At 46.4% G+C, this 26,676-nt stretch overlaps 1 protein-coding gene across 1 annotated transcript in view; it reads right to left on the minus strand.

Annotated features, from left to right (window-relative positions):
* The window catches only part of IGF2R (insulin like growth factor 2 receptor), a 2,762,372-nt gene that overhangs the window by 1,697,339 nt on the left and 1,038,357 nt on the right, over positions 1-26,676 (minus strand). Inside the window, 1 exon segment of the mRNA XM_069606818.1 lies at positions 3,548-3,727. Coding sequence (XP_069462919.1) covers positions 3,548-3,727 — 180 coding nt within the window.

Here is a 26,676-nt window from a genome sequence, read left to right on the forward strand (position 1 = left end):
GAGTGATCATAATGGTCTCAGTCTAACCCTGGATAGTGGTATTGAATCCCCCCCCTACAATAGCGACAGGAAGCCTGCTTGTTAATCACGCTAGTTCACGAATAATATGGTCCGAGAAAAACATACTTAGAGCAAGTCAGGACTATGGTGATTGGGATAATGACTACCACATCATGTTTACTAATCTGTCTATGGAGGACCTTGAAGGGTGGATTTATAACTTTACAGGCAAATATGCAACTAAAAAATCATCATTTGTTATTAGAGAACAGGGCCCGATTGAGACCTACGACAAAGTAATAAGAGATGCCAAACGTCTATTAAGAAAGGAGATACGCAGAATCACGGCCAATACACAATCCCTGATTAATCTACACATTGAAACTAAAAAGATTAAAAATCAGTACAGGGCATGGTTAAAATACTGGAAAAGATCAAAAAAATTAGCATGCTGGCAAAAGACCGTGAGACCTATTTGCTCAAGAAATTCCCGCAACATTTGGGCATTACTGGGGGAGGCAAGGGGAAGCAGAGAAACTCCTCAAATAAATCCGATTGACGCTGAAGAATGGGTCAATTTTCTTGAGAAACGTAATGGGACAGTAGATGATAGGGTGGAGGTTTTTGGTACAACCATACATATCCCCAAGCCCTTCCCGGTACATCTGGAAGAACTTATAGATAAAATCTCTAAACTTAAAGCCTCCCGTGCACCAGGACCGAATGGCCTCTCTAATATACTCATGAAGAATAACCCGGTTTTCTGGGCCAATCTCCTAAAAATACTTTTTGAAAAGGTATTAATAGAGGGGAGAATCCCGGAAACCTGGCAAAAAGCAATACTTGTACCGGTATTTAAAAGGGGTAAAAGAACGGATCCTGGTAATTATCGTCTGCTTTCCATGTTGGATTGTTCGGGCAAATTATTTGCCTCTTTGCTTCTGCAGAAACTACAAACTTGGGCAGAAAAGATGGGACTCTTGGACCGCTTTCAAAGCGGATTTAGAACGGGATATTCGACTACTCATAATCTACTGATTATGAATAGTCTCAGAGACAAAGCTCTCTCTCCGAATAACCCTCCGCTGTATGCTCTATACATTGATTTTAAGGCAGCTTTTGACACTGCCAATAGAGAGAAACTGTGGAGGAAGTTAAGGGGAATGGCATGCCCCGAAGGATTGCTTTACTATCTACAGCTCCTGCATCAAGATACCTCAGTACAACTGCGGCTAGATGGTAGTGGGGCTACAACTAGGGTGATAAGGCAAATCAGAGGGGTGAAACAGGGGTGTGTAACGGCACCTATCCTGTATAATCTATTTGTCTCTGACATTCCGGAATATTTACATGAGGTGTATAACTGCCCCCCCAAAATAGGTACCCAGCACTGCTTAATCATGGCTTATGCGGACGATGTGGTGATATTTGACCACACGTTCAGTGGGATTTCTCGCTCGGCTGAGAGGCTCTGGAAATATGCGGAGGAGAATGAACTTATAATAAATCATATGAAAACAGAACTGATTCTTTATAGTCATGGTAAGGTGAGCCGCCCGAGAATGATGATTAGAGGTTTGGAAATCCAACATACACATTCCTATAAATATCTAGGAGTGGAATTCGACTCGAGGGAATTTCCATTCTTGTATACAAAATCGCGAAATAAAGGCGGCTCAATTAACTGCTATGATTTCACAGTTCTCTTACAAGCAGAGTGGTTACTCCATTTGGGCAGCACGCCAACTTTACATTCAATGCTTGGTGCCAATGGTTATTTACGGACTGGAAGCTCTGATCCAGCTTAATCTTGAATGGCTCCAGGTATTGGAGGGTAAGTTTTGGCGTAGGCTATTGGGTCTCCCACAAGGAATACCAATGGCGATACTAAGACTGGAATTGGGGTTACCCTCCTTAAAAGCTCTAGTCTTAAAGAAAAGAGCTGAACTCTATATTAAGATGCATATGAGTACTACCAATCCTCTCCTGTTGACAATGAAAGAGGAGATATTGGGAATAAGCAGATTAAGTATGTAAGAGATATGACATTACTATTTGAGAGGATTGAGTGGATCCCTAATTGGAGTGAGAACTTCGAATATTTGAAATATCAAATGGGAGAGCGTTTAAGAATCTGGGATTGGCAAAATAATTTCAAACATCTTGAAAGCCTACACAGCTATGGGTTCATATCCCATATACTTTACACCTATAGAAAGGCACAAGGATATTTGAACTTATGCCCTTCAGATAATTTGAGAAGTTTCCTATTATTGTTACGTATTAACCATCTTCCTGTCCTAAATGTCCTTGGCCCTGAAAGGGCTATTCCCAAATCAGAGCGCTTCTGTAGGATATGTATGAATAAAACAGCCATCGAAACGGCAAGACATGTCCTCATGTTATGCCCCAGACTGAGTACCATCTATATGAAGCATTATAGTAAGTATGTGCATAATTTAGATCACATTAAGTCAAAAGATTTCTGGTATATGTGTATCAATACCTTGAATGTAAGTCTTCATCTGGCCCTTTATAGAGTATGGAATATGGTCAAAGTAAAACTTAAAGAACAATCTACCTCTGAAATAGCAAGGAAATAAATCATTAGATTAGTCTCAGCGATGTATATGATTCTGATTTGATTTGGAGAAAGTTGCAATATTGAAATTGAATAAGAATGTAATTTTATGTGTACATTATGTCTTATGTGTAAATTATGTTAAAATTGTGTAACTAGTTTTTATGTTGAATTATGTGTAAAGTTTTTGTTTATAAAACTATATCACATTAAAATAAAATAAATAAATAAAGTTATATAAAAACGGACCCACTGTACCATTTTTTAATGTCATTAACAGAAAGGTACATATTTTGTCCCTTGACTCCTTCTTACCCTGTTATGTAAAAGCCAGGGTAGCTATCTGCAGACATTGTATGTTTATCTTTGTATTTTCGTCCTCATCCACAGAGCCCCCCACACAAAAAAAGGACTATTCTTGCTCATTTTCGTTCACTGGTACATTTACAAGTAAGTGCACAAACACTCCTACACATCAAACAGAATATTTTCCCTACACCCTCTCTGGTGTCTTATTTTTATATTTCCCTAAGGAGTATGCATTCCTGCCTCACCAGGCCTTCCCAGTCACATCGCTGAACGGTTTTCCAGTTCCATGCGTGACCCGTCGATCCAGTCCTGTTTTGTCCCATTGCACCCTGAGGACTTGGGAGATTATTCCACTGTAGGTATTGGCCTACAAGTCCAGGCATGCAAAGGGAAAAAACAGAAATGAGGTGTGACCTGAATTGGGAAACTTGGCAGCTTTGGGCAAATGTTCCTGAATATTAAAAGTTATAGGGCACTACTGACAGATAGTATGCAACGACTAGCTAAAATTACCATGCACGTCTAAAGCAGCATAACTGAAGATGCTTAGAAAGATGTGTTGAACAAAGCAGTCTTCTATAAATGGCAGGGTCAGGAACTTTTTCCATTAATATCAATGATCTAATAAAGAAAAGTGCACAATATATTGATGCTTACCAGAGATCCCCGTGAGCAGCTAAGATGGATTCTTGTTGTATAGGACAGTTTCTGCCCCTCTGCTCCCAAGCATTCAGAGCCATTTGTATATGTTAGCAAAAGCTGATTTCTATCCACTAATTCGGGTCCTCTGCTAGCAACGCCAAGATTACTGATGCCAAGAATTTCATGAACTTCTTCCTAAAAATAAAAGGACACATATTATTTTGAAATTAAGTGACTAGTCTTTTAATCAGAATGGATTTTCAGCAAGCAAGAAGGAATAAATTACTTACCTGTAACTCCTATTCTCCAGCATTAGTATCTTTCATTGATTCACATGCCGTTTGAATATTCCCCTGTAAGGCTAGGAATCTTTGCTACATTAAAGCAGTTTAGTTTTTAAATTAACTGCTGTCACTTCAATGCACCATCAGAGTCATTTTGGGTTAAATTGTCCACGGCCAATCGACAGGGCTCCCTTAGCTCCACCACTGGAGGCCATCTTCAGATTTTGGCAAGCACACGTGAATGTGGCAATATGAGGCAACAATAGCCATAAGAGGGTGACATGCAAATCTATGAAAGATATCAATGCTGGAGAACAGTAAGTAAATTATTCTTTCTCCAGCATTGGATCTTTCATAGATTCATATGCTGTTTGTATAGATTACAAAACAGCACACAACCCCAACAATGGGCAGAGGTAAAGATCACCTGAAGGAAACATTCACCTCAGAAGATGACTCACCTCACCCAAACAGGTTGAGTAGCACTGCCTGGCTGACCCTGGACTCCTCCGTGGAATCACAGTTGACACAGTAAAACCATGTGAAGGTATGTACAGAGCTCCACGTGTCAGCCCTGCAAATATCCAGCAGGGGGAACAACAGAGAAGAAAGCTGTTGTAGCCGCCAAAGCCATGGTGGAATGGGCTCTGGGACTGCCCTGAAGAGACCTGTTAGCCAGTTGATGACAGAAAGAAATGCAGGAGGACATCCAAACATCCAATTAGCAACTTAGGCTTTGGAAAGCGCCTTGCCCATGCCCGCTGGACCAAAAGCCACAAAAAGTTGTGAAGACTTGCAAAGAGTTTTCATGTGGCAACGTAGAACTTAAGGGCTTGGACAACGTCCTGGGAGGGCAAAAATGGTTCCACAGGAGGGGACGGGGAGCCAAGCAGACAGGTAGCACCACAGGCTTGTAGAGGTGGAATGCAGAAGGAACCTTGGGCATTAAGGTCTGGTTAGTGCAAAGGACCGCTTTGTATTTGTAGAAAAAAGACAAAATAGGATGGCCTGCACAAGAGAGCCTGGATTTCCTCCATGCATCTTGTGGAGGTGAATGGCAAGCAACAGAGCAGTCTTCCAGGACAAATACTTGTGTAATGGCTCGAAAGGAGCTCCCATGAGCTTGGAAACGACCACATTTAACTGCCACACTGGAGCGGGTTCTCTGATGGGAGGGAATGAGCGTAAAAGAACCTGCAAGATTCTTTGATGAGCCTATGAGGCCAAAGGGAAGGCCCCCGGGCAACACGTGAACCTGGAAATGGCAGCCAGGTGAACCTTGATGGAAGAGTGAACCAGACTGGCTTGCGCCAAGGAAAACAGTTAGGGCAGGACATCTGGCGTCTGGACACAGAAGGGGTTAAGGCCCCATGGCCGGAACACCAAATGGAGAAGCGCTTCCACTTGCTTCTATAGCAGTAAACTGTGGAGGAAGCGGTGGCTTGCGCCAGAATGTCCCTGACAGTCTTGAGGCAATGGTACAGTCCCAAACTCTAAGAAAGCAGGAGCCAGGCGGGGTTGTGGTGTAGTACTACTCCTTGGTCTCTGGACAGAAGATTCACAAGTAGAATAAGCCAGATGTGAGGTGCCGTTGATAGGGTGAGAAGCTCAGAGAACCAGTATTGCCTTGGCTAAGCTGGAGCCACGAATATCAGTTTGCACTGATGCAGGCTGAACACGTTGATTACTCAGGGAACCAGGGGAATCAGCGGGAAAGCGTACAGGAACATGCCTACCCACGGGAAAGTGAAGGCATCTCCGAGGCTCGTTGCGTGATGAAATCTGCTGGCGAAGAGGACACACGTCTTGCTCTCATTGGTTGCGAAGAGATCAACATTTGTGTTCCTCAACTACTGAAGATAAGGCAGACGTGATCGTCCAGAAGCCCTGACTTGTGTATTTGTTGCTGAGAATCCACTGCTGCATTGGATCTCTGGCAAATGGAACGGGATGAAGAGGTTGTTGGCTAGAGCACATGTCCATAGGGTCTGAACCTCCGCAGACAACACAGAGGATTGGGTGCTGCCTTGCTTGCTTATGTAAAACCTAGTTGTCATGTTGTTGGTGAACACTAGGATCACCCGGTCTTGAAGCTGCGGCAGAAAAGACTTCAGAGCTCAAAACACAGCGTGTAGCTCTAGGACACCGATGTGCAACATTTTATCCTCTTCCAACCAGAGACCCCTGGGCATGGAGGTTGCATGTGTGGGCTACAGCGACCCGTCTGTAGTGGCTCACCTGGTGATCAGGCAGACAAAACTGTGCTCCCTGTGTGAGATTAGAGCAAATTATCTACCAGCGAAAAGGGTCTTGAAAAGGGCACGTCAGAAGAATCCTGTCCTCCCATGTACCGAAGCCTTGTTTCCATTGAACAACTCCTGCAGAGGCCGCATTCGAAGCCTGCCGTGCTGGATAAAGGGGATGACGGCGGACATCATTCCTAACGGGGACTACAACATGCAGACTTCTTCCTTGACAGTATCAGAGCTATTGCTAGCATGGTTTTCACCCTGTCCTGAGGCAGGATAGCGTGTTCAGGTGAGCACCTAATGGAGCTTGTAGGGAAGGGGGGGTGGTCAAGCAGGACTTGGCAAAGTTGATGGAGAACCCCAGCAACATCAAGCAATGGATCATGTCTACTGTGTGCGGATGGCCAAATGAAGAGAGTGCTCTGCTGACTGACAGATGATCGGCTAGCAGGGTCAGATACTTTGTGAATACTCTTGAAGCCGAGCGTTGGCCGAAAGACAAGGCCTTGAACTGAAAATGTAGATCTGCGTCTATAAAGCAAAGGAACTTCTGGTGCCGGAGATGGTTTGGGACGGAAAGATATGAGTCTTCTAAATCTATGGATGATAGGAAATCCCCTTTCTGCAGTTGTGTGCTGGAGGGTGACCACCTTGAAGGTCTGAGCCCACAGGAACTTGTTCTGATGGCACAGGTCTATAAAGGGACTCCAACCTTCAGATTTCCTTTGTACGAGAAGCTCTCTCAATTACATTGCTAGAGTTCGTTGCTGGAGGGGGGACACACTTGATCGCCCCTTTGAAGAGAAGAGACCAGACTTCTTGCAGGAGTAACGGCAAGTGCTTCTCGACCTTGGCCAAGTGAGGAAAGAGGGTGGACGCCCTATGAATTCCAGCGAGTGGCCCTGTTGGATCAGTGAAAACACATTTGTCTGTGTTGATGGAACGCAACTGGTCGACAAACTTGGAGAGTCGCCCTTCCACTGGGTGTCAAAGTGAGGGCCAATGGCAGAGACTGGTCAGGCCAGTTTTGAGGATTGGCCAACCGATATGTGAGGGGCAACGATGGTGCAGATTCACTCTATAGGGCTACAATTTCCCCTTGTAGCCTTATGATACAGGGTAGGTCCTAGAATGGTAGGACTCGGACAAGTAAGATGGCCAGTAATCCGAGGACGCCCACGAGAAGCATGTCTTCCTGAACCAGACGTACGGGCGCCGATGCTGCAGCGTGCCTAGAGAGCAAGTGGTGTCTGTGTCTGCCTTGATGGCCTGAAGCATGTCAGCCACCTTCTTGCCAAAAATATCTTCCGCGTTGAAGCGCATGTCGACCACCTTCGACTGCACTTCAGGATGGAAGTTCGTGGCCTGGAGTCAACCTTGACAATGAAGGAATGAGCGTTACTCATTTGCCAGAAACCAGTGCCTGCAATGCTCATTGCAACGGAAATGGCATGAGCAGAGGCAGCTTCCCCTTCGCACAGGAGGGTTTAATCCTTTGTCGTCTGGAAGCAAATCAAAGATGGGGCTCACTTTGAACCAGAGTCCCTGGTCATATCTGGACAGGATAGCTATCGCATTAGCCACCCCGATAGTAGTGGCGGCCGTGGTGATGATGTGTTTGCCAAAGGAGTCTAGTTCTTGGCACTCCTTATCGGGTGGCACTGTGAATGGCGAGGAAGGATTTGCAAAGCGTTTGCATGCTGCAGTTGATAAAGTCTGGACTGGGTTGCGTCCAGAGACATTTAGACATCAATTCTGGAGCTTCCTACTTTTTTCTCAAGCATGTCCTTCTGTGGCAAGGAAGGAGGATTCCTCATAGTAAGCAGACCGCATTTAATTTATTAATTTATTGGTCGTTTATATAGTGCTTATACATTTACAAAAAGAAGTTTCAAAGCACTCCAATGCACGGAGGGTGAGTAGTGGAGCTTAATGTTCTTAATAGGCATTGGAATATTCAGGAATGTCCAAGTGCTAAGCATTTAGTGCTACAACATAGGACGAAAGAAACAAACTAACATGTGACGAAAATATTGCACGTGCCCGAAGGTCGTTACAATAGGCAAGAGCTAAACATGAAATAGGGCGAGAGGGAATGGGGGGGTCGGGTGGGAGAAGGCTAAGAGCATACGGAATATAGTGCATGGGACACATAGAAGAAGAGGGGGGGTGGGTGAGGGGAGAAGAGAATTCACACACTGAGAAATGCAGATGTAAGTAAAAAGCCCAAGTACAATTTTAGTAAGGCACAGAACACACAAGAACCAATGTGGCTGCAGATGTAGTGTCACGTGGGAGTTGAATCAAGAGAGCGGCCTAATCACATGTACAGTCATAAGGTGAATCTCATCGATGGGGGACCAGGCTCCGGTGCAATCAGCAGGAAGTGCATAGGAACAGGTCGAAGAGGAGAAGAAGCGGGGGACAGACCAGGCATGCCAGGCACAGACGGTGGCTTATGGGGTCGGGCCTTGAGGAGGTGGGCTGGCGTTCGCCTGCCAGCTTTGTGATTGGCCATTAGGATGTAGAACTGGCCAATCCTATGGCAGCATCAGGCTGCCTCGGAAAGGACAGCAGAGGGCAATGAATCAGGCAGCCATATTGAAGGTGTTCAGGCCAAACAAAGAAAAAGGCCAGGCATGATGGTTAGAGAGGCCACCAAAGCCTCCCACATCCTGCTCTCAGGGTGGGGGAAATCGGGATAGAACAAGGCAGTGCGCGCTGATTTTAAAGCCAGGAAACACTGAAAAACGGCACGCGAGCTTTGTGCCCCAGCAAGGGCCTAACTGATGCACAAATTAGGATTGCATCCCCCACAGTGGCAAGCGGAGCCTCGTGGTGAAGGAGGAAGCTCAGTGAGGCCCAAGAAGTGATAGTATCCAGCTTCTGTGTAGATTGAGGAAGTGCGGGATAGAGCAGGACTGAGGCGGCAACCGGACAGGCCCAGATGGGGTCTTCCTAGCTCTTGCATGAGGGCCGGTGTTCGACTGCCGGCAACCAGGGCAGCAGATGTTTGTAGCAGCCAATCAGCTCAGCCTCCAGGCAGAGTGTGAGGGACAGGGTGCGCAGAGTCGGCAATGCTGGTGAAGGCCTCGCCGGCCCTATTGAAGGGCTCCATGCATTCCAGACTGCAGGCAGGGAGATGTGAACCCTGCAGCAGAAGGAGAGGGAAAAAAGTGGCATTCCCAGATGTCATCAAGGACAGGTATGGCTACCACAGACTTCCTGGTTTGTTCTCATCGCTGGTACAAGAAGCCAGGCTTATTTGGCTCCTTTGGAATGAGATCAAATAACCTGAAAGCCCTAGACATCAGGGCATAGAAAGACTAATTCGTCTGGAGGAGTGTCACAAAGTGGAGGATCCTCTGTTTCGTTATTTCCTAGAATGGCATTATCTGACTCATTGTTGGTGTTAGTGTGCCTAGAGAGAACACCCTGGAAGAAGTCATCCTCAGTATCAGTATTCATAAGGGTGTCAGGGAGAGTAGGCATGCATGCCCATGAGGGGCGCCCAACTGGTGGTGGACGAGCAGGCAACTGATAAGCTGGAAGCTCTTAACATGGAGCCACAGAAGGGGCTGGAAGCCTGTGCTGCAATTCAGGCACCAGAGTGAAGTGTGGAAGAATGTCAAAGAAGAGGGCGCGGGGCTACAGTATAACAGGAACAGACGTTGGAGACGGCCGAGCAGGAGCGTGCCCTTGGGGGTGGTATATCTGTGGACACTGCAGATCGAGCACATGGAAGAAACTCCACTTTAATGTCCTCAATTTAAGTACAGTTGTCATCAAAAGACATCGCCCTGCTCAAGCTCTGCCTCACTCGCAGGCTGCAAAATGTCCTCCTATGGTGAAGTATAGTAGGGATGCTTGTGGTCTCGTGCAGAAGGTATGTGACCAAGACACCTTTTTGTTTATAAAACATTGGTACAGGTAGCAGCGAGAATGCCCCAAATTTCCTATACATGACAGACGCCTGAATCGCAAGCCTCCCAACCTTAGCCCACAGCATTACTAAGTGAGCCCTCTCATCCAGGTTTTTATTAATTACAGTCCCTGGATATGTTATCACATCAACCTCCTCTACAATTTCCTGGCCCACTCTCCAAGTCGGTCCTCCCTTATTATGATCGTTACTCACAGAGGACATGACGACTTGATTTTCTAGTATGTACCCGCATGTCATTCAATTTTAGGTAGTTGACAAAGCTATCTATTCTGCGTTGGAGTCCGATCAGCATCTGATCAATTAAGACTAAATTGTCAGCGTATAGGACCCAAGGAAGCTCTATCTCCCCGAATTTGGGTGGGAAAGCACAGATCCCTTGTTGAGACTCCCTCAGGTCTGACATATGGAGATTAAAAAGAACCAGCGCTACCGAGCAACCTTGCTTTAGACCCCGATATTTCCAGATCTTTTCTGAAAGCACCCCCTCGGACGAGAGCCTCAACTGGACCGATGTATCAGACTACAGTACCCCAATTGCTTCTACCAGGTCGGTGAGGCAGTTCCACGCTAGAAGTTTGTGCCAGAGCCGTTCCCTGTTAATACAATCTAAGGCTTGTTCAAGGTCTATAAATGCCAGGTACACATTGCTACCGGCTTCGATCGATCTAGGCTTCAGTAGGCTTTAAAGAAAGATTTAGTGGTGTACCGACCCCCTTCACAAACCCTGTCTGTCTTGGGTCCCTATGTCCAGACTGGGCTGCCCACGGATTAAAATCTCTTAATAGTAGGCCTGCGAATAGCTTTCCCAAGGTGTCTAATAGGGCTATTGGGCGGTCATTTTCAGGTTGTTACGGTCACCCTTCTTAAAGATTGGCACTAGTATTGCTTCTCTCCATGTAGATGTAATCTGTTTAGTTGCCAGAACTTGTTTAAAGATCATTACCATAAGGTTTGCCCAGGTCAACATTGCCTTTCAGGACACAGTTTGCCGGGCCAGCTGCTCCCGAGGAGCTCAATTTAGAGATCATTATTTTAATTTCTTCTATATCTAAGCTAAACTACCAGCCTCCACTTGGGTTCAGGGTCACCCGTTGGGAGACCTGGCCCCCTCTGGAGAAGGGCTTGGAATAATGATCCACCCAGCTGGCTTCTGGTACTTGGTTTAAAGTGACAGCTGGCTTGAAATTCCCCCCATTGTTTAGCAGTTCCCACAGGTGTCTGGTGTTATTTTTGCAGAACGTCCTAAGCATACGTTCTGCATCAAATTGGAGCATAGAGGCTTTGGTTGTTTAAGCCAGTTTCAATATCTTTGTTTTCTTTTTCATCTAAGGCTCCTTGATGGATCATTGTTAGACCTTTTTAACATTCCCATATCGAAAGGCTCTCCTGGCTATCACAGTTTCTTAATTATACCCGTGTACAACTTCAACTTCCCGGCGGGGGCCCACTCTTCTCTATATGCCGGTAGAATACAGGCATATTCGGTTTCCCCGGGATGGACACTGATTGATTGATTATTTATATAGCGCCTATACACAAAGTGTTTCAAAGCACTTCAAGGAGGGAGGGAACATAGGAAAATACAGTTACATTCAGTAAAAGTCCTTGAAACAATACAGAATGTGAAAAATAACTATCCTAATGGGCCTGTCGACATTTCTGATAGTGCAAGTGCATAGAACAAGTAAGGTAAGAGGTAATGGAAAAGAAGGAGAACAAAGCAAGCAGTAACATTACTATGTCTGACGACAATCGATGTAGTGCAGGTGGTATACAAGAGGAGGGGTGGGCGGGGGGATATGAGTGGGGAGAAGGAGATGAACAAGGCACGCTACTGAGCAAATTTGTCGGTGACAAATTTAAAAAGCAGGGGAGGGGGGGAGCGGGGAGAAGAACAAGAAGGGGGGAGGAGGGAAGACAGACAAGCTGCTATCAAAAGTCAGGGGAACAGATGATAGGAGTAAGTGCTAGGAGGGGGAAGGCTGAGAGGAGGGAGAAATAAGTAGGATGGGGAGTAGGAAGAAAGTAGAAGAGGAGGGAATTGTGGAGGGGGAAGGGATAGAAGGCAGGTAAGGGGGCAGGGGGGTACACAGACACTCAAAGGGGGCACACTCACGGGGGGGCATGGGGGCACACAGACACTCAAAGGGGGGCATGGGGGCACAAACACTCATGGGGGTGTGGGGGCACAGACTCAAAGGGGGGCATGGGGGCACACAGACACTCACGGCGGGGCATGGGGCACACAGACACTCACGGCGGGGCATGGGGCACACAGAACACTAACAGGGGTCGACGATCCGGCGTACCGTGGAAGACAGGGGTAGACAGGGCCTTTGTTGTGGCCTTAGGTGGATGGCCGGCTCCCGCCTCCCGGTCGCTCTCATTGGCTTAACAAGCCACGTGCAACCAATGGGAGGGGGAGCTGGGCCAGACCACGAAGGCTAAGGCACAATGAGGCAGGGATGCAGGATCATACACGAGGCACAATTAACACATAAAACATTGATGTGCTCCTCCCAAGAGTCAATCCACGACGTGTGCATTATGCATTTCAAATTCAGATGCAGTTTGTAGTAATTTGTGCCGCGCCACGTGCGCTCTGCACAAAAAAGTCAGGCTTACCCCAGCTGTTCAGGAGGTGGTGGAGAAAGCCCACAGGAGGCAGATGGACGCCTCAGCATCAGTGGAGATCATCAGGTGAATTGATCAAACTGCCCTGTAATATGGGGTACTTCCAATGCCCTAATCCTGAGCCTATTTTCTGCCCCCTGTTAATTCAATACAGCCCTGGGCTCCCACTTTCTTATCCTGGAAATCCGAACCCCAGCTTACTGATCGCAGATTGTGATCATTGATAGGCATCTGAACAACCCTAAAGTGGCTTGTGTCGGCCAAAACGTTCTGAGAGACAAAGCAGTATTCAATACACGCTCATTGGGCTCCCCTTGACCAAGTACTTGATGCTGGGATGTTTCTGTTAGTTTGACCATTTAACAATGACAGCTCTCAAGCCTTAATTTGAACAAGCCATAATTTAGACCTCTTCTAATATTGACTCTTGCTGGGCCACCCCCCACATCATCTAAATGATGCATATGTTACGCTCATCTGACTCCCACGGAGGCGCTGGCCTGGTTCGCGCTGCTGTGACCTCTTCTAAGGTGATGCGCAGGGTTCGGAAGACGGACTGGACCGGGCCCCCAAATCTGGCTTGTCTGGCTCGCAGAAGTATCCTTCTGTAGGCGAAAATAGGGGATTAACTGTCTGCGGGATAATGCAATCGGCCTCCCACTTTCCCCCCTCACCCTCGTCGAAACCCTTCTGTGATTTCTCGTAGCGTCTCACCTTAGGGTCTGGAAGGACGAACTCTCTATCCTGCTTCTGATGCAGGGGCGCGTTGGTATCCAGTTACTTCACTGGATTTTCGGATTGGTGAGAACCAAACTTGCTTGGCTTCCAGGTAAGTCTTTTGATAAGAGGTTCCCCCTTGTGTCCATGCATTAATGTACTAATGCTAGTGTCTTTTTCCCCATAGGGCCGGGGTACGGAATGCCGGGGAACAGGCACCGACCCGAGATGAGAGGGGAAATCCTTGTAGAAATCAGGTAAGTCTTTAATGAGCGTTTTTTTGGTAATGTCTTTTCATTCGCTCATTAACGCTGATGTCTCTTTTTCCCCTTTGGGGCCGGGGTCCGGAAATGCCAGGATGCGGCGCGGACCCGAAATGAAGAGGGAATGAATCAACAGGTAAGTCTTAACATGGAGATTTAGCTTTCCTTATTCCCTTCTCTCTCTGTCACCTTTTGTTCTGGTCTTTTTCTCCCTAGGCGCTGGGGCGTGTCTGCGAAACCCGGATGATCGCTGCTGAACATGGAGGCGCCCTGTAAAGGTGAGTGGAATGCGGCGCTGCAGCGATCGACGCGATGAGCTTTTAAATTAAAGTCTTCCTTTTCAGGATTGTCAGCGAGAGGTCTCCGGGATGCGGATTTAGCAGGTAAGGACTTTTCCTTCTTCTGTTCTCTTCTTCTCTTCCTTTGCAGGTGATCCAGGATGCTGGCAGGCGTGGCAGAAGTCAGGATGCAGGAGCAGACACGGTGAGCGTCCAGCTGCTAGATGCAGAACAACGCGAAGCACGTGTGGCTGTTCGGGTGGGGTTTAAATAGCCTTGGAAGACGTTCCAGGTATGTATCCTTCCTCCAATCAAGTATGTAGCCTTCCCCGACCACGCCCAGATAGTAAATTAGTCCCACAGGTAAAGTAGTTCCTTTCAGGCCTCAAGGAGGCCGGGATCCTGCAGCATGGTCTGCATCAGGTAAGTGCACCCAAGCACTCCCATAATGAGCCTGGCGCCTATGGCGCCAGGACTGATGTCTTTTATGAGCCTGGCGCCTATGGCGCCAGGACACTGTCCAAAGGGCCCCTATAAGGGGTTGCTGGGTCCTTCCTTGGGGACTGGATGTCCGCTTTCGGGGACGCAGGGCTTGAACCGGCTCCCCGGGAGCGGGCATCATGACAGCATATTAATCACCACATATAATAAAACGGGGGTCGTCCACTAACATGAGGGCCTCATCTATCATTAGCATTATAGACTCCCAGAGGGACACATCATTCTAATTGTTTACCCCCAATACACATTGATGAGAATTAAAATATTTTTTGCCTCAAGGCTTGCATCTGGTACACAATCCATAATGAATGAACAAAAGGATTTGGCTGGATCAATTGTATCACCTTACAATTGCCAACTATTTTGATCAGCGTTATTAACCCTGAAAATGATCTGCTAAAGGGGCCTTTTTGAGCTTCATTTAGGTAGACCTCATAACCCTCACAAAGTGGTTTAGTCCTCAGCCACATTTCTTGTAAGCAAATCTCAAATTTAACTAGGCCCAAGTTTCCGTTTGTGAAAAATTCAACGAAACACAGCGTGTTGCAGCAGCCAAGTTGCAGGGGCTTTATCACTGCTTCATCCTGGCTCTAGGGTAGCTGCCCCGTCCGCTCCGTTCTTTGAGCCAAAAATTCAACGCAGGGGGCAGGGAGATAGTTTCCCGGAGCACTCACACAAAACACACAGCGACACTCCGTTGAAGCTCCCCCAGGCAATGCTGTTTTATAGCGCACTGCCTCTTCACACTGACAGTAACAACAGACTCCGGTCTGAAGCACGAAAAACAGCATTTAGCAGTAAAACAGTAGAACACAAAACACTCAACTACACTCTGGATGCAAGTAGAAGTTGGCTAGGGTGAAGTCTGATAAAGTAAGGAAAGAAAAGGGCAGGGTTTTCCAAGCTGGACCTTGCAAGACTGAATGGGGGTAGAAACTGCTCCAGAAGTTCTGAAAATGGCTTTGGGTCCAACTCTCATACTAGGTTTCCATAGAATCTGCATGGTGCATATGATGAAGAAAAAAAAATCACATCGTTAAATGGTCAATCTTTTCATGCTTCAACATATTGTTGCTTTTTGTTCCCCAGCACATTAGCAACATTTAGCAGATCCTAAGAAACTGGCTATTGTTGCTGACCTAGAGGCTTCCCTGTAGGGTGCCCCATAAGGACATAGCAGCTCCTCACAAGTCCGAGGCGGTGAAAAGGAAGAAGGAGAAAGGGGGTGGTACTGATAAAACTGGATCCCACAAGACCCATAAAAACATAAAAGATGCGGGGTAAGCCACATGGGGATAATGTTATGAGTAGTGGAAGTCCTCATCCCAAACAAGAGACCAGTCACAATAAGCCTCCTGACTTTCACAAACCCACCTGATCCTGTGTAAATCCTGTGTAAATTGTGAAGCAAGTGATTGTGTAAAGGGAGACCCCAGATACAAGGGTACAAGCTTGGGGTTCACTGTAAGAATCTGGCCAACCCTCATGATGAGGGAGGTATACTCAAAGGGGCATCCTTCTCCTCAGACTCTTTACCCTTAGGTTGAAGAGTTGATGTTACTTTAGTGTCCCTTGGGGCCCGGGTGCCAAGAGTGGCTGGAGAATATGCTGTGATACCAGATAATACTAACTAATTTTTAAAAACACGAAACATCCATTTACAAACAAAAACCTAAGCAAAATTGCTGGTTTTTGCAGAAACTGCCATTTAAAAAAAACACACATACACATAAAAGGGCCAGGTTCTGAAACCTTTTTTGGGTGCAAGTGATGATGCACAAACGCTAACGAGTGCATCTCATTACTTGTGCCAAAAAAAGAAGCAGCGCAATCCACAAAGAATATCTGAAGATGTGCATCTTAAATGCGCCCATTCAGATGACTGTCATGATGCCTACCCCCGGGCATCCAGACCAAGTCCAGCAACCCCAGAAGCAGGCATCCTGTTACCCAGAGAAAACACAACAACCCTTGTTCGGGGCTATATGGGTACAGTCCTGACGTCTATGGCGCCAGGCTCATATGTTAAAACTTACCTGATGCAGACCATGCTGCAAGAGATCCAATCCCATGTGAGGCTTGGAAGGGACTACTTTACCTAGGGACTATTTTGTTACTCGATTGTGGTTGTGGAGGAATACTCACCTGGGACTACTTTGGAGGCTATTTAAACCACGCCCGAAGGGCAGCACACGCTTCGTGTTATTCTACATCCAGCAGCGTAACACTCACCGTGCCTGCACTCAGAATCCATTCTCGTGCCACGCCCGCCTCGAGTCCAGAGCTCCTAGAAAGAAGAGAAAGAAGAAAGGTTAGAACAAGAACATTATTGGGTTTCTTAAGCAATTCCGGATTCATCGCATCTTTGCACGAGAAAAAGACTTTATTTTAAACACTGCACATCGCCAGCAGCAGCGCCGCGCCATACTCACCGTTCCTTGCAGCATCTCTACGATCCGCCGCTGTCTCCATCATTAAGTTGCCGCATTCCAGCACCTAAGGGGGAACAAGAAAACAACAAGGTGAGCCGAGGGGAAACAAATAAGGACAATCTCTTGCCACCATATACTTACCTGATTTTACCGCCGGAGATATTATTCACCAGCACGCCAAATCTTCTTACGCCGCACCTGTATGAAAACAGACAGCAGCGAGTTAAACTTTGGCATCATTTAACGGACAGTGTGGAATAGCACAGACTCTTACCAGAACGCTTTCAGCTGCCACAGAACTATCTTCATTTGGGTCTAAGCTGCAAGATAAACAAAGGAATTGGACAAGAGTGATTATTCAGACATTTTTGAACTCTTTAGAACTATATACTTGCGGCCCTTCGCCAGGAGTTTTGGAGCCAAGATTGTCTATAACTTTTCCAATATCCTCAAGCCAGTGAAGTAACTGGCCATCAACGCACCCCTGCGTTCCTCGCAGGATGGAGAGCTCATCATTCAAAAATATAAGGTGAGCTTGGTGAAAGGGAATATCAGAGGTGATAAATGGGGACGCAGTGAGGGGCTATTACTCAACTCCACGGGTGGCTAATTCCCTTTCTCCGCCTTTAGGAGACTACTTCTACGGGTCAAGAAGACAAAGCTAGGTGGGCCAGTCCAGTCAGTCATCTCTGCACTACGCATCACGTTGGTGGAGACCGCGGCTGTCCAGTTCCGCCCAACACCCCTGTGGGAACCAGGTGAGCGTAACAATGACATTTTTTCACACCTCGTCACATTTGCGCAAACCCATTCCGCCTCTTGGAATAGGTGCAGACGGGTGTGCAATGCATGTCATGCACATGTTTGTTTTATTGTTTCAGTGTGACAGCAGAGCCAGGCAGAGACAGGTGCACTGCTCTGGTCTCAAAGGCACTTCTATTCCTCAAACAAGGATAGACATGTTTTTTTATATCACATTTTACAGTGACAGGCCCTTTTAGGGCTAGTCACAGTGAAATGTGCTCACAGCACCCACACAGGTCCTGTGAGGCTGTCTAAGATTAGTGCCAGGTGTAAGGAAGGCATGGTATCAAACAGTGAAGACAAACACAAGTGATCACATTCAAGGGTGTTTATTGAACTTCAATGGGTTGGTAGAATGCCTATCTAAACCTAAATTTAAAGATGGAAGCAGGCTAAGACCATCAATAATAACTCGGTCCTAGTGGAGTCTGTCAAAATAAAAGGGCCTATACTAATAAACCTATTGCCAATTCTTACTTCTAAATGCAAAATGGTGTTGGATAATGTATGCAAAAGTGTGTTCAAGAAATGATATGTCAGGATAGTTGAGCAGTTGGCTTCCCTTTTCCACGTTTTCAGCACAGGGCAATGCGGCATGTGCGGGCTTAGCACACACTCTGGCTTCTTGGCCACAAGGTAACCGTTCAATACATAGGTATCGGGGCCTTCCGCCAAAGTCTCTCTCGCAATGACAGTCTCTTATTGCAAAGGGCCTGATGTAACAAACAAAAAAGTTCATTTCCTTTGTCAGGGTTTTCACTTACACACATTCAAGACTGGTCTCCTTCCTTTGGGCTCGGATCATGGGTCCCCCTCGTCCGGGCTCAGATCCTCTTTTGATACCAGAATCGCAGACTTTCAAATGTGCGATGAGTTTTGCTTAAACCGTTGCAGGACCACTCTATTCACTTCACACAATTTACACTTCACATTAATCTTCTACTTTCGTTTCTCTTGTCAGGATACCATACAGGGACCTTCGACTGAGCACATTCACAGTGCCAGACCACTCTGTCAACAGTATTCCATCTTTCCTTCTAATGTTCAAATATTCACCAGCAATTTAGCTTCACTTGGTCCTTCATCACACGCGTTTAACAATGTTCGTTCCAGCGCTTGCTTCACAATATTGCCACTTGCGACCTTGACTTCATCATACACCGGTCTGGCCTCGGTCTCCCCAACTCACCAGCGGTGTTGTTTTCTGTCGCTTCTTTGTTCTTGGAGCCAAGGACGATACCACAGAGTCTGCTGCTCCACCTCGCCTTGGTCAGTTACGCGGGAGGACCCTCGGTATCTGCGACACACAATGCAGGATTCTTCAGCCTGGTTTCCTGGTCTTACGTTTTCTGCCTTAAAGGTTTCTTGAAAGTAACAGCTTCCTGCCAAAAATGTCAAGGATGTTGCCCCTCTCACGAACCTTGTGTCTGGCCGTCTTTCTTCCTTCGTTCAGCTGCCGACTCGAAACTGCTGTACCTTCGTGCGTTTTGCCTCGCTCAGAGTGTGCTCTAGTGTTCTGCCTTTTATCCATGTGGGGAAGTGTAATGGAAGTCAGGTGTGAGTGATAGTCAGTAATTTTCTGACCTTGCCCGACCATAGTATCAGGACAAGTCGGATCCACGCTTGAGTGAGTGTTTTTTCCAAAAGCAGGCTGTCTGTGTAAAAGCGTGGGGGTTGAGTTTCTAAATATCCCATCAGGTAGGATGGGGTAAAGGTGTTACAGGAAAGAGAGGGATACAGTGTTTCACCATCTCGTGTCCCACTCCCGAGGACCCGTCACTCAGATGATCCTCCCACACTGGTCCACCCCCAGGGTCTGGATCCAAAGGCGATGGCTGTGCCCTGGCCACCTGAGAGAGATCCATGGGGACTAGCGGGTAAGGCACCTACTGGTTTCTCACACAGGAGAGTGCTTCTGACAGAAACATATTCAAGGCGGCTGGCTAACACCTCATTTGTGCTACAGCTCAGCCCCCTGGAAATGAGCAAGTCCCCTTTGAGAATAAGGTGACATTGTCATTTCCAAAAATGGGGCAGCTAAAAAATAGCACATCCTTTGCAATATTTTTAGATAACCCATTTTTGGTAAATGAAATATTGTGCCAATGACCAGGGGAGGTATCTAAACGCATTATCAAGACCCTTCGAAATATAGATAACCATTGTCACAAACAGGACGTTTGGAACCAAGAAGTACGCCAAGATAAAGGAACAAAGTAAACATTTTATTAGGGCCTGTGTATAGGGGAGGGCCAACTGAAATATAAATAGGATCCTTCCCAATGAAAATAATATTTTAACAGTGTTTTCTTACAGTGTCTCTTGCAATGTTTTTCACAGTGTCTGCCTATGTATAGATTTCTTATATCGCGCCACACGCCCAGAGGCCTCAGAAGGTGTCGGGATGGGAGTTCAAGATTTCAAGCTGCCTCCACTGTGCAAAAGTCTCAAAGGAGTTATTTAACCCCCTCTGTGTAATATGTTGCATATCCTCATTCTGCTCCTCTGAGCCTAGTTGCTGGCTTTCCGGGGACCCGTACCCCAAGACTAAACTAGTCTTTAATGTTCTTTCGGATCTTCGTGGGTGGTTTAAGGATGTTGGGGTCAGCAAGGAGAGAGGCAAAGGGACTACTCTGTACTAACTTTCTTTCTCGCCTTGATTCTTTCCATTACCTCTCTGTGCCATCACTAAGCTCCATAGCTCCGCTGGAACCTGCTTCTAACTAACTAGCTGGTCTCTGACTCATTGTCTCTCTTTTCAGTATTTTACTAAACAGGTGACCTTTTCTTATTGGTTCTATTCTTTCTTTTCCAAAGCTCATCAACCCCTAAATCATCATCTTCACTTGGATCATCTGAAGTTGCATCACTTTCAGTTTCCTCACTTTTGCCTTCGCCCTCCTCTTGCTGATTTCTAAATGTCTCTTTACTACTTAGGTCTTTTGTCAGTGCCTCCAGCTCCACTTCGGGTATTACTTTCTCTCGCCAACCTTCTAATATTATTCCATCCTTCGACTCCACTTCAAGTTGTATTTCCTCATTTTGTATTGTTCCTAGTTCCCTCCAACTCCACTCCTGGATTTTCTTCCCCCTTTCTGTCCTCTGTTTCTACAACTGATTTCCAACCCTCGCCTGGGTTTACTTCTTGCCCGTTTTCCTCTTAACAATTTTGACTTAGAATCCACTCCAGGGTTTTCCTTCCACCCTTCTGTTCCCCATTTTGGGTATTGGCTTACAAGTCCTTCCTAGGTTTGCTTCAGACCTCTTTTCCCCTTTTCTCACACCTTTAAATCTCACCACTTTCTTCTCTTCTATAAGGATCACATCTTCCTCTCTCCTGCTGCCCTTCTGCAGCTCCTTTCTGTGGCAGACTCCTTTCTCCAGTCTTCAAAATCTAGAAAGGTGCTGCTCAAATGCAGCAATCTCTTTTTTCCAACCTTCTCCAAACAGTTGCTGCCTGCTCCGATCAACTTCCAAACTAGACTGGGCTGCTGGGCTTACATAGCCCACCCCCTAATTGAAATTAGGGCTGATAGTCTGCAGGCTGTCAGCTTAAAGGGTTGGGGGTGTTGGGATTGGCTAGGTCTCGCTCACGTCCTGGAATTCAGAGTGAGGCTTGGATTACTGGGCTGAATCTATAAAAACCCTGGTGGCCATTTTGAAATTCTGTATACAGGGAGATGAGGAGGCATCTTGTGTGACAGACCACATGCTGGGCTGGTGTTGGGCAGGCAAGTGGGCTAAGAATTCTCAAGCAGTGTTTGGGTTTCCTCCATGGTCTCCTTGGTTTCAAAATGTTTCCCTATGACTTCCGACCCCTTGAAGGGAGACTAACATTCTTGATCTGCCCCAGGTATTCTATTTGGGGGGGAAAGGGCACTGTGGGAGAGGTAGTCCATCTGAGGGTGGTTTGTCTGCTTAGTTTTGATCTTTGAGTGCTGTGACTGGTTTTCCGGTCTCTTGCCCGTCTTCAGTGAAAGGACACTGGATTTTCCATTCTTAATGTCTCCCTTGCCCACAATTCCACTTCCCAAATCCATTTCCGATTTTGCTTTTGTTTCTCAGGGGCATTGTGGGAATTGTATTTTTTCAATACTGGCTTTTTCTGAGCGCCCGGTTCCCTGCATCCCTCGACTTATGGCCACTAGACAGCAGTCCCGGAAGGTGCCTTCATCACATCATATATAAACCAGTTATGCAGGAAAGTCCCAACATGGGTGTATTCTGAAGTCTGAGATCGAAAGGGTAGTGTAGGATAGTGCTCGGTTCTCGAAAATAAACATTTTTGGTTTCTTCTGAAATGAAGTAAAGGGTTGCATGTACAAATCTCTAAAGGCAGGGAGTGTCACAGCAATGCCGCTAAGACCTGAAAGGAACGGCCAAAGGCCCCTTTACGTCTAGATTGTGGGCCCTTGGCAAGTAACTTACAAGATCTGAGCAGTCTGTGCAAGTTACATCGTATGCTTCTTCCTTTAGATAAGTTGGAGCTTGAGCAAACAGGATTTTATAGACCGGGTGTCACACCCTTAATGATTCTGGCTGCTACAGGGAGCCAGTGCAAATATTTGAGAACCTGCGTAATATGGGATTGATTTGGTGCATTTGTAACAATGTGTGCTGCAGTGTTAAAGATAATCTGCAGTCTATCTATATTTTCCTTGATAATTCCTAAATAGAGAATGTTGCAATAATCTAATTGTGCTCCAATAATTGAGCATGATATGGTGGTACAATTGTCATTAGATAGAAAATGTCATAAATACCTAAGCAGCATCAGATCATATGAAGAGAATTTCACAATTGCATTAACTTTGGGTGTCTTGAGTAAGGTAGCATCAAACAGAATTCCCAGAGACTTTACATCATCATGCATGAATGCTCATGCAATTACTGGATAAGAAGCTGTGATGTCCGTCTTAGGATAATCAGTGTGTAATAGGAGAAATTTTGTTTTAAATGGATTCATTTTAACAAAATGTTTGATTGTCAATTTTTTGAAATTATCAAAGACAATGCTTACGGATGATAGATTGTCTTCCGGAGTCCCTGGAATGTTGAAATTGTGAAACTTAGCACCCAGACTCAGCAGCAAATCGCTCATGGGTGCCATATACAAAATTGAACAGGCTAAGAGATAGGCAAGAACCCTGAGGGACTTTGTACTCCAGTGTGGAGGAAAAAGATAAAAAAATATCATCCAGTTTGACGGAGGAAACGCAGCACTGAAGGAATGATTGAAACCAAGTATTGGTAATGATATACAGTGTTAGTGTCTGATAAAGTTTATGCAACAATAAACAACGGTCAATGGTGTCAAACGCTGCAGTCAAATCTATTAACATAAGAATGCAAGATCCATCACAGTCTAAGAGCTTAAGAAGATTCTCTTTGACATCTACAAGAGCAGTTTCAGTGCTTCGTTTTGGTTAAAAGCCTGATGGTGTCCCAGCAGGTTTCGATCTGACAGGCAGTCTTTCAATTGAAGAGGGACAACTTTATCGTTTTCTTAGAGGAATGAACAATTGGAAATCGGTCTGTAATCCGAGCACACGGCTGGATACAAAGATGGTTTTTCAAGAAGGGGAGTTATCCAGGATTTTTGTGAGGCAATCTTGAATAGTGACCATGAGAAAGGGGGCATTCACAATAGTTGCAGTTAGAGGGGGCAAGGATATTCATACAAGCTTTATTAAGAAAGGAGGGACCGCTACAACCCGGGCCTGTTGTAGGATTGAAAGAATTTACGAACAGACTGCCTCCCTGAAGATTGCAAGAGGCATGAAAGCGCTTGGAGGAGAAGAGCAACTGAACTGCAGAAGGTACACAAAGCTGGGAATTAGATTGAGCGCCTCACCCCATCTTTTTTCTAAATATTGAAAGAATTTACGATGGACACAATGTCCTTCTTTGTTGTTAATTGAAACATGCAAGTTGGTGAAATTGAGGAATTTGGAGCCTCTTGACTGCATTGTAGGAACATGGTGCTCGTTTCAAATTTCCTTATGAATGTATTCTTTTACTAGTGAAATAACGTTGTAACTTATCGCATCTTATTTTAAATGGCTGTGGGACAGAAGCAGATTTCATAGGGTTACACAGTTTAGAGGTAGTTTTAAAAAGTGTTTGTTGAGTTGGTTGCTTTCTCTGTGAGTTGAAGTTACCTTTTTTGAACATTAATCACCACTATCGTATAACACTTAAGATGAGCTTTTAAGTTTAGTGTCGGATTCAGTGGCAGGTTTTTCTGATATTTTCTTTCTACAGCTAGAACTTAGTTTTTCCAAAGTGTTAATACCTTAGAGAGCCAATTGTTTATTATTTTCAGGGAAGAAGTGATGACAGTATTATATGCAGAGACCACGCTTTGTTGTCCTGTATTAAATGAGATTTGACTGACCCCTACAGCTAATTCATTATCAGGATAACCCGTTGTGCGGGAATAGTGAACTTTCTGATGCAGAGTGTTAAAGAATCAACAATCCTTTGTTTGTGAAATGGCAACATCAAGGGAAGGGAGTAATTCCCCCGATTAAGAACTTGCAACCAGAACTTTCCCATCCAGTCCAGGAGGAGGAAGTAATTTTCCTGGCCCAAGAACACTGATGCAACCTTTAGTTCAGTTACAAATGTAAGGGACAGAGAAAGGGATGTTTTGACACAGTGGACTCCAAGTTACATAAGACATCTTGACAGACCCATTAGCACTTTCGTTGAGGCAGAGAAACCCCTCATAGATATAGGGAACAGTCCTTTTTCTCTTTATTTTCATAACGAATAAATGAAAGTTACTCACTGTAGTGACTAGAGTACTCCTAGTCCCCTTTCCTACATCCTTGTAGGCGTCCACAAACATGGGGACAGTACCGGAACCTTTGGCAGCGAAAAAAATGGCTTCCCCTTTAAGTTTAGTTTAGCGCACAGGGGTGCAGCCTCTGGAGTGGGAACGCTCCCACCCCCTCCCACCAAGAGGCTCTGCCGTCCAGCAGCGCCTCACCTCAGTCCCCTTTGAACACATCAGAGCTTACATACCTGGATAGTCATATTACCTATGCCATTGGCATACTAGCGGGGGAAGGTGGGAGGGACGTATGAAGGAAAGGGAAATATGAAATAGAAGTACTCTTATCACTAGTGAGTAATTTTAACTACTTATACGTCCGTCCCCTTTTCTCCAGCCTTGTGGGCGATTCCACCGAACAAGAACATAGGGTGGAGCTGGGACAACCGGCCTCATATCTAGGATGAAGCAAAAAGGTTCTTCAGAACCGCCTTACCAAACTCTACATCACACCTGGACCTGATGTCCAGCGAATAGTATTTACAGAAGGCTGACAGAGTGGCCCAAGAAGCAAGCCTCTGAAAAGCGACAGCCGTGGCCTTAACTCTGACCGCATGGGCACAAATCCCCTACGGAACAGGTTTTCCCATGGCTGTGTAGGCCTCTGAAATTGCCTGGACCATCCAATGGGCGATTAAAGCCTTGGATGCCTGAGAGCTGGGGAAGGAGCCCCCAAAAGTCACAAACAGTGCCTCAGACTTCCTGAAGGATTTCATATGAAAGATCAAACTTGAGAATCCTCTTAAAGTCCAAGGAATGTAGAGCCCTCTGCCTCAGACTGTCCATTCAGGAAGAACACAGGCAGGCAGATTCTCTTGATTCAGATGGAATGGAGAGACCACCTTGGGCAAGAAGTAAGGGTGAGCGCACAAGATTAACTTGTCATTGTGAAACGTGGTAAAGGGCTTGCACGAAAACAAAGCGTGCAGCTCATTAACCCTGCACGCAGAGGTGAGAGCCACCAATAAAACTGTCTTCAGTATCACCAAGTGGATGTCCACAAAGGCTTGTGTTACAAAGCTGCAAGAGGCACACTGACGTCCCAGACTGGGTGCTGCCTATGCACCGGAGGAAAAAGCCTAGACAACCCCCCCTTAAGGTGTGCCTTAACGACCGGTTTGGCTTCCGAAAACAATTCTTGCAAGCCCTGATGGCTGCCAAATGCGTGCAGCAACTATCCACCTGAACTCCAGAATGAGCCAGGTGCACTGAAAAAGCCAGAATGTCATTCAGAGGGCAGGTGACGGCGTCCAGACCCTTGTTGCAAGCCCAATAGCAGAACCTAGTCCATTTGCTTTTATACTGGGACTGAGTCGAGGGCCTCCTTGCCTGCTGAATGATGTCCCAGTTGTCATCTGAAAATTGAGCATGCTGAAACCTCAGCTGATCAGGAGCCAGGCCACCACGGGCAGTTTGGCTATGTCCGGATGCTCCAGTGCTCTACCCTGCTGCGTCAGGAAGCCCCTTGATGGGGATCGGAAGATGGATGGGACCCTGGGAGCACAACTACAGCAGATCTGAAAACCATGGTCTCGAAGGCCAGTGTGGGGTGACCAGAATGAGGCTGCAGCCCATAGAAGCCCAGAACTTGCAGAGGGTCCGCTGGAGCAAGGGGGTGGGTGAACATGCCAGCAAAATCTGGAAGGAGTCTCCTAGGGACACCTGCCGATGATGCAAACTGGGGGCACTTGGCATGCGGAGGACAAGCATACCAGTCCAGGTCAGCGGACCCCGAACGCTGGAACAGGTGCAACAAGGAATTGCTGTGCAAATCCCACTCATAGGTGTTGAACCTCAAGCGACTCAGCTGATCAGCTTCTGCATTGCTGTTCCCCGGGAGGTGGAATGCAGAAAGCCAAATCCTCTCCGTGAGGGCCCATTCCCAGATTGAGACCGTCTCCATGCCGAGGAGGAGCGTGCATGGAAAATGAGCACCACCCTGCTTGTTCAGGTAGAAAAGTGTAGTAGATTTGTCCGTCCTGACCAGAACCGACTCGTCCCTAAATAGGGGCAAAAACGCCTTGAGGGCCAGGCCCACTGCCCTGAGCTCAAGCAGATTGTTATCTAGGAGAGCTTCCGTCCTGGACAATGCTTTATAAATCGTATAGGCCTCCAGCCTGAAAGGGAGGAGTCTGTCGTCACCACCAGGGTAGGATCCGGTCGGATAAAGGGGGCTCCCACTAAAACACTGCCATCCA

The sequence above is a fragment of the Ambystoma mexicanum genome, chromosome 4p (genome assembly GCF_040938575.1).
Source record: "Ambystoma mexicanum isolate Mex_15411 chromosome 4p, UKY_AmexF1_1, whole genome shotgun sequence".
Taxonomy (NCBI): domain Eukaryota; kingdom Metazoa; phylum Chordata; class Amphibia; order Caudata; family Ambystomatidae; genus Ambystoma; species Ambystoma mexicanum.